The sequence below is a fragment of the Athene noctua genome, chromosome 2 (assembly GCF_965140245.1).
Source record: "Athene noctua chromosome 2, bAthNoc1.hap1.1, whole genome shotgun sequence".
Classification (NCBI taxonomy): domain Eukaryota; kingdom Metazoa; phylum Chordata; class Aves; order Strigiformes; family Strigidae; genus Athene; species Athene noctua.
The window spans coordinates 30,573,298-30,587,766 of NC_134038.1; the positions used below are offsets into that span (position 1 = coordinate 30,573,298).

General features: G+C 37.5%; 1 protein-coding gene across 7 annotated transcripts in view; it reads right to left on the reverse strand.

Annotated features, from left to right (window-relative positions):
• Window positions 1-264: 264 nt before the first annotated feature.
• The window catches only part of RALYL (RALY RNA binding protein like), a 397,087-nt gene continuing 382,882 nt past the window's right edge, over window positions 265-14,469 (reverse strand). For all 7 annotated transcript variants that reach the window (XM_074898776.1, XM_074898780.1, XM_074898779.1 and 4 more), the window contains one exon: window positions 265-3,310. In XM_074898776.1, coding sequence (XP_074754877.1) covers window positions 3,293-3,310 — 18 coding nt within the window. In that variant the 3' untranslated portion in view covers window positions 265-3,292. The remainder of the gene's footprint in view (window positions 3,311-14,469) is intronic.

Below are 14,469 nucleotides of genomic sequence, written 5' to 3' on the forward strand. Positions count from 1 at the left end.
CTTAAGATATAATTCATAAGTATAAGATATACTTCATACTCTGATACCTGTGTGTTTGTTCTGCTTGGAAAGTTTGTGAAACACAGTTGTATCAAAGAGCTTTAAATGGTAATTTTCCATGAGAGAAATATATTTTTCCTAGGAAGTTTCTTAGTCACATTTTAAGAGAATAAATTACAAAACTGAATTAGTGCATAAATCAGAGAAAATATTTATTTACAGACATGTAAAAATTATGTTACAACATTTTAAAGAAAACTGTAATGAACCATCAATCTGCTCTATATGGGCAAACCCTGAATGTATTCATTCTAACTTGCAGTGGCACCTATTAAAAATATGATGGCTTACAAGATTGTAGCTATCTACATAGTTTAAGTACAATGATTTTTCAGAACTAAAAATGGATCTACAGAGAAAATGAATAAGAACTGCAACAATATTTAATACAAGAGTTTACAAAAGTAAAAATCTTTTTTCTTGACCCAAACTTTAAAGCTTTAGTAAATATTTTCCATTCATGCAGCTTCACAGGTTTGAAACAAATATCTGAAATACACAGAGTGTATAGATCTGTGTAGAAAATGAGTTGGTTTAATTCAGGACTGTCCATAAAGGATTTTATAAGACTGTTGACTATCCAAACCAATTGACAAGATCCTTTATGTTTCCTTTTCTTTTATATTGCAAGGGATGAGCAATGTTAAAAAAAACACACAACTGACAAAACGTATGTAAAACAAATATAGGTAGTGATGGCAAACAACACTGAGCATACCGCACACATGAAAAGTAGAGAACTATCACTCTCTGTTGAAGCTACCAGCATCCTCTGTAGTAATTTGAAGCAAACATGCCATTAAAAAACTTTGCTAGTAATCAACCGCATGTCACAACAAGCTTCTGGCTTGCAAACGAAGTAGTGCCTCGTGTCTTTTTGTGTTCAAAATATATTCAGGACTTAAGCTGTAGTGTGAAACAGTGTTGACATTATGATGGTGCAATAATTTCTGTGAATATTTAATCTAAGCATAATAATTGGCAAGAGTTTGTAAAAATCTAATAGAGTGTTTTCTGTGGTTATTAGCTCATTTGGAATGGAGGTGGTGAAGAGATGATACATCTAGCTGTTTCTCATACACAGTTTATTAACACCAACATCAGAACTGATCTCCTTGGATGACATTCTGCATCTTTTAAGTAAGCCAACATTTTACATAATTGAAATGCAAAATGTCTGTTGAGCTGCTAAGGTTTGAAGTTTTTTTTTTTTAACTGTCAGCCAAAGATATAGATCCCAAAATGTCATTTTTTAAAAAAAATTATTTATTTTTATAATTCAAAATTATCATAACCTATACCAATAGAAAGAAAGTGGAGAAATATTTCACCCTTTGACTTGACCTAACATTTCACTTACACAGAAGTAATGTTTTTTGCTGCACTTTTCTGGAAGAGGCAGCCTTGGCGGATTCTGAAGCTGTGATTCTTCGTGCTCAGGTGTAATTACTTATGCTGTTCTTTCCTTAATTAAGTAGCTAGGTACTACTCAGCACTTAGGTAAACCATGTAACTCCACAGACAATAGACAAGCTAAATATAAGATACACAAAAATAACTGCTATGTGACATAGTCTCCTAGTGAAGTAAATTGCCACTCAGTAATAGATAATTAAATTCAAATATATGCTTTTCTTCCAAATGTTTGAAGAATATCAGTCCTTTGGTGATGTTACACATGCTGGAAACCTGATTGAGCTCCCATGTCCTCATACCCCCACTGTTTGAGGTGAATCTATCATCTTAGAAACTGCTGTTTTTTTATAGAAATTGAAAGTTTGATCTATTAAAGAGTCTCCCTGATACCTTTATTTTTCTCTTGCTTTCAGCCTACAGGGAATGATTGAAAGGGCAAGGCAAGGGTTCATCTTTATTGTGCTGAATGATACCAAATACCCATGGCCATGGATCTCAGTGGACATCAGGGCTCTGTGCTGCAGAGTGGCACACAGCTGGGTCTGAGCTCAACTTGACTATGTAAGGTACTTCTTAAATTAATGTCTCTTCCTCTTGGAAGGCCATAGCTATCAAATATTTTTCCCCCTGCAATCACTTTAAATATATGTATCTTTCTAGAGGAGTGTATCTTACATAAGGATGTAGATAAATAAATATTTATTCCTTGTTTCATGTCATCTGCAATGTTAAGGAGGTCTAGCCTTGGGATGGTGAAAAAGTTGGTACCTTCATTAGAGAAGATGACCTTGTGCCCATATCATATATGCTTTGATACCCTTAATATCTCAGTAACACAAGAGAAATAATACATCCATTCTGTTTGAAAGGAAACATGATTTATTAAGAAATTCTATACTGAGATTCCCCCTACAACATCTGTAATAATTAGTTATTCCAACTGCAGGCTTTTAGGAGGGCTTTAAGGGTTCACGAATGGAAAGACTACTGCCAGAAAGTAAACCGAAAAGTAATCAGTAGGATAACTCAGGTTGTCAGATATTGGCAGTCTATAAGTAGTTTACCTGGCTAGACAGCAGACTGACTGTTGTGTAACCTTTCCATACGTTAACAACAAACTGCCTTTAGAGACTTGCAGGAACAGCTATAACAACTGTCTAGTGAATGGCATCACAGAGGGTGCTTATCTAAAGAAAGGGATTTACAGGAGGATCCAATTTAGAGTTATCAAGGATTGCTCTCTCATTTTGACATTTTTATTTTTTAGTAGCTATCCCTATTAGTAAACATAATTACTTTCAGTGATTAATATAATAAATAAAATAATGGAAAATACCATACAATGTATTTAATTGTGATCATGTTTGAGTTAAGCTGTAAACAAAGAAGTGCAATATCACCTGACTCTAAATATGGTAAAACAGTAAAACATGCTAATCATAAAAATAGCTTTTAGAAATATACATTTGTATACAGTGTTTACCACACCTGTTAAATATGTCCTTCATATTATTATGATACAGTACATTGGCCTTTAAGACATCAAAATTAAAAAAATAATACCAATAATTAGCCAGAGAAAAACACATTTACAATCTAAACCATAAAAATCTGACGATTGTACAGCTTAGAACATATAAGAAATGGAATTTCTAATATTTGAACAATAACGTCCATTTTAATAAGTAAACTGAGTTTTCATACAAATTGAATCAAATGTGTTGCTAGCCAGTAAGAAACCGCAGTTCACAATTTTCTGGGGGGGGAATCAGAGTTTATCTTCTCAGCCTTCAGGGGGTTTCCACATGACATCTCATCACTTGATCTGTAGAAACTGAGAAATGAAATGTTCACTTTAGTATGAAGGCACAGAATTTCCTCCAGCAGAACCTCAAAAGGAAGCCAAGACAACTGGAGAAAAGAGGGAAGAGGACTATGACTTGACTTTTTTCATGGATCAATCAAATATTGATATCTATCAGACTTTTCCACCTTAAACCTTTGAGTGCTAAAAGAACAGTCATGTACCTGCAGCAGTGGACAATCAGGACTGTGCAACACTCCTAAATTAGACTGCGTGGCCTGAGATAACCAGGGTGAATCACGCAAGAACTACAGAGGCTGAAGTATATTTCCCCTCGGTAAATGCTATGTGAACAACTGCTGAATAATTTCTATTTTAGCAGCAGAAAATAGAAGAATGTATCTTAGCTGCTTTGCAATTGAATGCTTTATTTGCATAATAGAATTCAATCTAAATAAACTGCATGTAGGATTCTTTGCTTCAGTCCCATTGCACTATTTATATACCTTATTCCAGACCATTTATATTGACTGTGTGCTTTCAACGATACTTATAGTCCCCAGATTAATGGCTCTTTCCTCAGTCACTTCCCTTTTGACATTGTCTATTTTATTGTTGTTCTTGTGTACATGCCAGAAGCATTAATTGCATATCCTTTGATTTCTTTTGTTGCTTTACTAGCCACAGCATGAAACAGCAAAAATCCAGTGTCAGCCAAGACTTTTTGGGGGCATTCTTCCAGTAGCTTGTATCTAAAAATCCAAGAGTCCTGCTATGCAACCCATTAATGCTATCAGCTTCAACCATGTATTCAGTGATGCTGCAGGGGAGCATAAATCTTACCAGCTTCACCTACCCACAGAAAACTGACAACACTTTCCCAATCACATCTGTTTGGAAAACTGACAGAAGAAAATGTTAACAGAAGTAGATGGTTTCTTTTTTAAAGTGAAATTTAAACTTAAGATTTTTTTTACTTTTGACAGGAAAAATATCTTTCAGCCAATTTCTTCTTCTTCTTTTTTTTTTTTTTTTTTTTTGATTGTATCATTTTCTATAACTGAAACTGAAAGCAACTGAGAAAACCTGGTGCACTTCTGATCAAAATCTGAAAAATTTTTAGATGTTCTTTTCAGCCAAGTTCCCCCTCCTTCAGTGAATTTTAAGTGTGTCTTTTTTCTCTCCAGAAAAAAAAAAAAGGACACTTTCGGTTAAAATTTCCATTTATTGAAAGCCTGTTTTCCAATGCAAAATGTTTTATTAGAAACATCAGAGTCCCTGCAGGACTGGCCTCTGCCCTTTAAAGCAGTCAGCTATCAGATCTCCCCCTCATTGCAAAGGGAGCACCAGATTTCTGATTGTATTCTTCACAGGTAACCAGGATTAGGGAGAAAATCTCATGTGAGAGATCCTAGAAGTTACTTCTTTCAGTTAAAATATCCTGAAACTATTATTCTCTGCTTGTATAGAGAAAAAACTTCATCACCCCTATTTTTAGCTCCTGATCCCTGGACAGATTTAGCTGTATGAAAAAGATTTTTAAATCCTCCCCTTAAGTTTGAGAAAGACCTAATGATTGTTAAATAGTTATTCATTTTACAAGTAAAAAAATACCACTGTACATCCTATTAGCTCTGGAAAGAGTTCCTCTTTTCTAAGCTTTTTTTCACCTATGCTTTGCTATTCTATTATGCCATTATAAAAAGCAATAATTATGTAAGTAAGAACAGAGACAGATTTTCAAGTTATTTATTGAAGCTTTTTGCCTGCCATAAACCTTTCAAGCATTTACCTGTCACCAGCACTAAAATGCTTCATTATGCTACTATTAAGAACCGTTACTGCTAACCATCTGGATCCAAGTCTTCAATGCTGCTTTGCTGTTATTTAGAAACAATGATAAAAATTTACCAACCCTACCAGTCCAAAATCTTGTGTTCTTCCTTCAGTACATGGTCTTGTTATTTGCCTCTTAAGGCAAATAATCTTAAAGACTGAGAAGAAACTTTTAAATCTGAAATAGTCAAGTTTTTCTTTTTCCATAGAATGACAGTAACCCAGGGCTATGATTTATCTAGTGTAATGCAATACTAATTTTATTCTATTTCTTTTCTCTGAATAGTATGCAGTTTATCAGCTAGCTTTATGGTAGTGCTGATGATATTAAAAAACCTCATGATGACTAATGTTCTTTTTAATCTTTTCATTTCCCTCCTGTTATATATATAAAAAACATCCTGACACAACAAGGATGAACTGAATTACATTTAAGCTAGCAATATGGCTTTCATTTGATGTAGTTCTAACAGAAAACCACTTCAGAAAGTGTGATTTGAACATAATGCATTTTAAGAACTGAATATTCCGACTGAGCATATAGTCTTGGCAGTCATAGGCAATATCAAAGAAACAGTATATACTGTCATAATTGCCATCATAATCTCAGAAAAAAAAAGCTGGAGATAGGTTATGGACTATTTATTGGTTCATTTTCCACCTGAAATTATTTCTGCTGTTTTTTCCCTATCTTGCTGGCTTTTTGAACATGAGCTATTGGAAACAGTCTTCTTAGGCATAACACTGTATTTCAGTCTTCCAGAAATGATATTGCTACTGTTATTATAGTTCCAGTATGATCCTTCTAGCATTTTTACCAGACTCAAATTATACTAGATTCAATTAATTTTAACTTTACACTATTACAATGTATATAACTTTGGAAAGCCAACATTAAATATTAAACACCTCACTAAATGAAAGTGCAGCTCTACTTAATGGGTCCCAAACGATAATCACTAAAAATGATGGAGTAAATCAGATAAAATTCAGTAAAAATCTCCAGAGCTTTCCATCTTGTCTTTTAGTGGTTTAATGGTTTTATCACTTATGTCCCTTCAAAGCCTAGATAATTCCAGTCTTTACATCTCTAGATCTTTAAGAATGTCCTGCATGTAAAGGGGGGACAGTCTGGCCATAAGATCACCTGCCAGATGACCAATTCCTCTAAGCTCTGTGCTTCATAGTCACTAAGCATGATGCAGTAGGAGTAGTTTGCACTCTGTATTTTTCCTAAAAGCCTTTTCTGAGAAAGCAATTTCAATATATGGTAGAGACCTGCAGACACGATTTTTTTAGAATGAGGTGGGCCACATGCCCTCTCGACAGCCTCCCCAGGCAGCTGGAAGCTGTAATGGTGACCACCACTTCTGTGACGGGGTGGGGGTAGGAGGGTGGGGGGGATGTTACTGCCTTTTCTAAACTAGTTCAGGTGGATTTTATTTGTCTGTGGGAGGCATGAGTTTTGATCTCTGCTAGCTGTCCAAGCAGAGCTCAGCCTCTTCCCTGCTCTTGTATATTTCTTCTTCCTTACAGTTCTGAGAAAGGGTAAAAAACAGGGATTGATCCTTGTTCCCCATAAATACCTAGTTTCCTTCTCATAGAGTTTATGGTAAAAGTGTGCTAGACTTTCTTTACCATGCTCATCTTCCAGACCTAGATGTGCAGGAATAAATCTTACTATTTGAGAGCGTAAATTCAGCGTATGTCCTTGGGAGTATTAGTAATGCACCATGACTAAATGACACAAAAGATGTACATGATTAACATCTTTCCTTTTGGTTTAGAGAAATACCCCACAGAATAAGGACGTTATAGAATTTACTGTATGGTTTACCCCACAATAATTCTATGCAATAAGAGCATCCAACAAGTACATGCAAGATGTTCATCTGACAAAATATATCTGTTTTTAAGCAATCAACTGTGCTGAATGACTTTCTTGATAACATTAATCTTAAAATTCCCCTAAAAATACAGCTAAAGAGTGGATGGATAGATGACGGTGCATATATACAAATGAGCTTGAAACTCAAAGCCTCAAATATCCTTCCTCTTGCTCTCCTGTCTCTTTTTCCTTGCTAGACAAACCCATTCTCAGGACTGGAGTCCTGCGTTTAGCAGCCGTAAGGGAGGCAACTGAAGCTAATTCTGACCACTGCTTGGTTTCAGGTAAAATCGCATTTCTACTTCTGTCAGGCTCCTATTGAGTAGGAGGCTTGATGCCTGACACCTTCCCAGGGTGATGCTGCTGTCTGACTAGGCTTTGGCAGTGGGTTATGTGACTGCCTTACACCTCTTTCTACAAAACAACTGCAAGCCCCATTAAAATGCAGCTGCTGCACTGTCCTTTCACTCACAACCCTGGCTCTCCTACTTTCACTACCTCAAACGGCAGTTGTAGCGTGATTGCTTTGATTGCATCTGATGCTCACTCCTATATTGTTAACTTCACAACTGAGAATACTGAACCCAGGTCCATGAATGTCACTATTATGCCCTTTAGGATGGCATGTTCTGTTTCATTTCTAATAACTTTTTCTGATTATGGAATGTACTTTCTGGACAGCCAAGGAAGTAGAAAACTGAATCTGTGTGCAGAACAGACTTTTTTTTTAAAAAAATACACAAAATCTTGGTTAACCATTATTGATCCAGATAATTCCCTAAAATGAGAAAAGTCAGGATGCATTACAGAAAGAGTAGTGCAAATTGCCATTCTGTTTATTTGCTGTGTCAAACTCAAGACAATATCTTTCCTTTCTCTTAAATGGGCAGCTCACACTGAGTGCAAAACCCAGTAATTCATGTTTGCAAGGTACCATGGGGGCATGTGCTTCTATTGTCTTTTACACAGCGTTCATCATCATGAACGGAAAACCATAAGCGAAAAAGCAGGCTTACCAAGGAACCTGGAATTTGTGTTAGCTATCACATTAACTTCACAGCAGTGTTCATTTGAGATACACCTTGTGCTTTGTACCTTGATTTAAAGCATGAAAACTCTGATTAAGTAACATGGTTATACAGGTGATTTAGTATAATACCCCCATGCGATAAGTAAATGCTCAGTTCAGTAGCTGTTAACAGGGGAACGTGAGTGTGTATTATGGGTTTGCTGCTGTCATTTGTAACACTTGTAAAACATGACAGACAACATGGCACTAAAGAAAACTTTTTATAATGAGCTAGTGATAGAATATTAACTGAATATAACAAATAGGAAGAATTGTACAATTTGGTAAATGTTAATAAAGAATAATTAAAGGCAACAGTGGCACCATCTTTAAACCTTTCTTTAGATAATAAAACCTGATTATTATCTTTTGTACTTCTGTAAATCACACTTTAATTGCTGAAAACACTACAGGATTGTTTTTCTGTTCAGTGAACAGTTTAATTGCTTTGAAGTGTTAGTACTTATGTGAGTACATGTGAGAATGGCTGTTTTACTCATCAGTAAAAACAAACTTCTATCTCCTTTGTATTAAATTGTTCTATTTCACTTGGAAAATCAGCAGGAAGAATGTGATAGCCCTATCAAATACTGATTTTTTTCCCTAGACGGGCATATATTTTCTTTCTCAGAGTCCTGTATAGGCAGATCTGAGATGAATACTGTTGGGTGTAGTGGTGGAGACAGGGTCTAATATTTGGAGAGTGCCAGTGAGGACATGCTGCTGTTGAGATGATGGTTAGGTATGATTTTGGGATTAGAGTCACCATGGTCATTTGAGTTTTGCTGAGAGGGGCTATGAGGGCAGCAAGGACGGAAAGAGGTGGATCTGTTCACCTCACTTTGCTCTGTGGGTTTTCCCTCTAGTCAGCCGCTTTTTGCAGCAAAATCTTCCTCTACAAGGTCCTTTATAGCAGTAGGTGAAGACTCAGGGCCTAGTAGTGTAGTTTCTGATGACAATGGGAGGGATCTGAAGCTGGAGGCACTGGACCTTCTGTAAAGTATGGGGTGGGCTGAAGGATCTCCAAGCACAAGAATGTAGAAGCTATGGCAAAGTGGGAAGGTGGTGCTTTTGCAGAACTCGTTGCTGTGAAGCCTTTACCCAGAATGCACTCACAAGGCTACCCCACCGTGAAGCCGTGCTCCCACCACCAACACTCCATTTCATGTTCTCTCTTGGCTGATAAAGTGCATGATAAAATGCAGTAAGGCCTCCCTGATGCTGTCCACAGAGTTCCCTCAGATTGTACCCGTGTGCCTTGAGAGCAACTCAACATCTTGTTGGGATCCAGTGCCAAATACAGCAAAGGGGAAAATGTCCCACTTTCCTTTAACCCTGGATATGAATGGATATTCATAGCGAATTCCCAGAGGTATGACTCATTGGAGTCTACTAGGTGTTTTCTGCTTCTTGGGATTCGGCCTGTTCCATGAGAAGCAAGTCTAATTGAGTCCTAGCAGGATCAATGGTAAAGATCATCCTTTATTATTCTAAATGCTATGGTGGAGATGATTTTAGGACGCAAGGTGCTGTCAAGGAGTTTTAGAATAATATTCATACTGAATTATCCTCTGCTTGATGTGAGGAGTAGGAATTTCCCAGTGTGAGGCGGTGGCCCCATTAGTATTAATACTAAAAACAATAGTTCCTGTCCTATCAATGTCAAGGATGTGGGTTTGAACACACAGCTTAGGAACTACTAGAACTTGTATCCTGAGGTCACTCACTATGTCCACACTTTAAGTAGTATTTTTTTAAAATGTATGAAAGTAGAAGCTTACTAGGAGAACTACCTTAAACTAATTACACAGAAAGCACATGCTAAACTTTCCCAGTATTGCCAAATTAGAGTTTAGAATAGTATCAAAAATCAAATTCCACCCATGCAGGAAAAAGAAATGATTTGAAATAATGATAATGAGATCAGAAATGTCCTATCTAATCAACGGCAGATTTTTCAGTTACTTGGAGGCAGAAGTTTTACTCAACATAAAGACCAGGTGGAGCGAGGTAAAAAGCAAATTAATAGAAATGGAATGGGGAGGAGAGCTTGCTGGAGGAAGCAGTTGGAAGCATTTAATGTAAGATAAGAGAGATACTGGGAAAGCTCGGAGTAAACCATAGAAAGGAGGAGAGGGATGAGAGTAACGGTGATGCACAACAGATACTTAAATGGTGACAAGCGTGTACTGAATTAAGACGGTCAATTAAACATAGAGGATGTAGAGTTACCTGTAAAAGACTGTACCTGTGAAAGACTTGCTTTGGGAATGTGATCCAGATGGAAATGACAATAAAAGCTGGTCCTATCCTAAACAGGTTTTGCTTGGTATTTTCCTGCATAATACTTATTTGAATACAAAGTACATAGTAGTACATAACATTTTTTGTTTATGAATATTTCAAGAGACATTCCTTTAAAAATAAAAATTACAAAGCATGATGGTGGACTTGGAGTTACATTGTGGTCTGCAAATGGTGCAGAATCATCTAATAGCTGAGAAGAGATTAGTATAACCCTGCGAAGAGGAAGCAGAGAAGAATTTAGCCTTTTGATTCTCTGTTTACTGGGACTGGAATACAACTTACTCTTTTTGAAGGACATTATAAAACTGCAGTGTACTTTTAGAAATCAATAGCAACAACAATTTGGAAACTCCAGATACACGTATCAGCATAACAGGCTGGCTAAGATGGCATGTGATTAACTTCCAAATCTTCATTTTGGCAGACTGAGCTTGTTTTATTCTTCAGTGATTGCTCTTTTGTTGAAATGGCAATTACAGTTCTATCACTTTCTAAATAACTTCCCTTTCCAAGGTCCATAAATGCCTATGTACAGATAAATTCAATCTGCCTTTCATGTTTTGGCATTAATCATGCAGAAAATCTTCTTAGTAACACATCTATATTTTCTCAAAAAATTCAGACCTTTTGGAATAATTGGGTCACTAAATGCAGCGGCTCTGCAATTTGTATTGAAAAAAAAAAAAAAAGATTTTAAATTTGTGTCTTTTTATATGGAAAAATAACAACCTTTTGGCTTTTCAATGTTTACCCCTCTTTACTTGCCTGAAGACTTTTGACAGAAAAATCTTTCCTCTGAGGGTTTTTCATTCAGCATTATTGAGGCTCAAGCATACCGATAAAGCCTGTGAAATGAACAAGTCCTGCCTGACTAACCTGATCTCCTTCTGTGACAAGGTGACCTGTACAGTGGATGAGGGAAAGGCTGTGGATATTGTCTACCTTGACTTTAGCCAGGCCTTTGGCACCATTTCCCACAGCATTCTCCTGGAGAAACTGACTGCTCATGGCTTAGAGGGGTCTATGCTTCACTGAGTAAAAGACTGACTGGATGGCCAGGCCCAAAGAGTGCAGGTGAATGGAGTTAAATCCAGTTGGTGTCTGTCACAAATGGTTTTCCCCAGGGCTCAGTATTGGGGCCATTTCTGTTTAATATCTTTAACAATGATCTGGACAAGGGTATCGAGGGTGCTCAGTAGGTTTGCAGACTATGCCAAGTTGGGCTGGAGTGTTGATCTGCTTGAGGCTAGGAAGGTTCTACAGAGGAATCTGGACAGGCTGGAGTGATGAGCAGAGGCCAATCGTATGAGACTTAACATGGCTAATTGCTGGCTCCCACACTTGGATCACAACAACCCCATGCAATGCTACAGGCTTGAGGAAGAGTGGCTGGAGAGCTGCCTGGTGGAAAAGGACATGGGGGTGTTGGCCAACAGCTGTATAAATATGATCAGGCGTTGTGCCCAGGTGGCCAGGTGTCCAACAGCATCCTGGCTTGTATCAGAGATAGTGTGGCCAGCAGGATTAGGGAAGTGATTGTTCCCCTGTTCTTGGCACTGGTGAGGCCACTCCTCAAATACTGTGTTCAGTTTTGGGGCCCTCACTACAAGAAAGACATTGAGGTGCTGCAGTGCATCTAAAAGTCAACAAAGCTGGTGAAGGGTCTAGAGCACAAGTCTTACGAGGAGTGGCTAAAGGAATTGGGGTTGTTTATCCTTGAGAAAGGAGGCCAAGGGGGGACCATATCATGCTTTACAACTACTTAAGAGCAGGTTGTAGTGAGGTGTGTGTGGCTATCTTCTCCCAATCAACAAGTGATAAGACAAGAGGAAATGGCCTCAAGTTGTGCCAGAGGAGGTTTAGATTTGATATTAGGAAAGATTTTTTCACTGAAAGGGTTGTCAAACACTGGAACAGACTACCCAGAGAAGTGGTTGTCACCATCCCTGGAGGCATTTAAAGGATGTGTAGATGTGTCGCTTCGGGACATAGTTTAGTGGTAAACTTGGCAGTGCTAGGTTGGACTCAATGATCTTAAAGATCTTTTCCAACCTAAATTATTATGATTCTATGAGTGTTTTGTAAAACTAAAGCTATTTACTTTCAAAGAGTTACACACCAGAAAAAGTGTGATGCGTGGCAATTGCTCAATTTCAGTTGAATCTAAATATTTGAGGATTAAGCTGTTAGGCTCAAATCCATAGCCTAACACAGACCCAATGTCTGGCCTGAGTTGTTGTGGAGGATTTCAGTGTCCCAGTGAGAGCCTAGAAAACACCCATGTCCCCTTCCTGTTCTATCATCACTTTCCTACTCTACCTCATACTTCTGCTTTGTATCTATGCTTGATTCCTATTCTGATGTCTGTTCTCTCTGTGCAGGACTGGAGAATAATGAGTGACCCAAACCCTATCCAGTAAGTCATCCATAGTCTATTGGTGTCAACCAAAATACAGGGAGGTAAAAGAGGAGCGATTCCACCAGAATCAGTGAAAATTACATTGGCAAAAATATTAATGTGTGGAAACTGAAATCAGTCTTTAGAGTGTTGTTTTATTTCAATTAAATCTGATGTTTCTTTACTAGCCATAAGTTACAGCAAAAAGCTTGTGAACTTTTTTATAAGCCACCATCGCCCTTCTCTGAAAAGGGATCTAGGTTAACTTCTGTGTGGTGTTTGGTTGTCCTTGTTTCTATACTGGTACCCAGAGGTTCACTCGATGCTCATAAACTTTAGGCTAGCAAAATCTGTGGAGCTAATTCTGATTTATTTAAATAGAATAAATATAACCAGGCCACTAGTACTATTAAAATCAATTACGTTATATCAGAGAGGAGTTAATCTCATTTAGGCAAGTATTTTGTTTACATGTCAGAGAATTTTTGCCCTCATTTGACAGCATTATTTGCCTCTGAATCAATTCACAGGTTGGTTGAGTTTTGGTTTGTTTGTTTGTTTGTTTGTTTTATTGAAGGCACAACAGTTGTTTTTGACAGCTGAAGCTGAGCAATTTAAATTAAATATTTTGATATCTCAAAAACATCAAGCACCATGAGTATCTTATTCTTACCTAAAAAGCTTAAGATAAACATCCTACCTAGAAAGAAAAAAAAGAAAAAAAAAGTGCCCAATCCCAAATTTACTGACAGTGGGTCAACAAACATCAGAGTGCCCATTCCCCCCCCTCCAAAGAGAGAAAGCACAGAAGCTATCCTTTCAAAGGAGGTCCACAGGAAGGCAGTGCATGAGCTTGATGCAAAACACTTAGACAATTTTTGAAAAACATTAAAAAGTATTAAGTGGTAATCAGAAATTCTTTCATGTGTCACATATAGTGCCAAGATGTCACCCATGCTAGGGTTTCTAAATAGATATATTTCCAAACTTTCATGAGTCTGTAAATCCCACATGTAAACCAGTACTCTGTATTGACAGGTGTTTGCTAAGTAAGTGTAATTAGGACTAGCCTCATGCAGCACTGGGCTATGACCAGCCATTGTTTCGGGTTGTCTAGGGTAGTTGAAATGCCATAGATTTGTGACCAGCTCTTACAGTGGTTCTCAGGGAATAAAGCAAACTAACAAAACCATCTGCATTTAATATTTATCTAGTTTTTCTGAAAGGATGTACCCCATTTAAACCGCCGAACATAGGCATTTTTTCTGTGCTCAGTGGGATTGACTGGGTGTAGGAGAAGAGGATGCACTTTTCCTGCTCTTGCTGTATGTGCCTGAGCATTTTTCTGGAAGTTGCTGGCAAGTTTTATTAATGTGCACCCTGTTGGTTCTTAAAGGGACCTGTCTAGATTTGCCTTGCATACAGATAGACTGAGAAAAGAGAGGCCATGCTAATAATTCTTAGCAGAAAGTGTAGGAAGTTAAATGATGACTGAAACTTCAGGCAGGTCAAGACTGATGGCAGAGTGCAAGGAAAAAGTGAAACAGATTCATTGAAGAGTATATTCAATGATGTTCAATGGTCAAAAATAAAATTTGCACTTTTCTTGACTCGAAAACATATAATTTTTATAAGTTTAAACAGTATATTTGGGGAATGCTCCTTTTCCACGTGTGGGCTGTAGGGCCAAA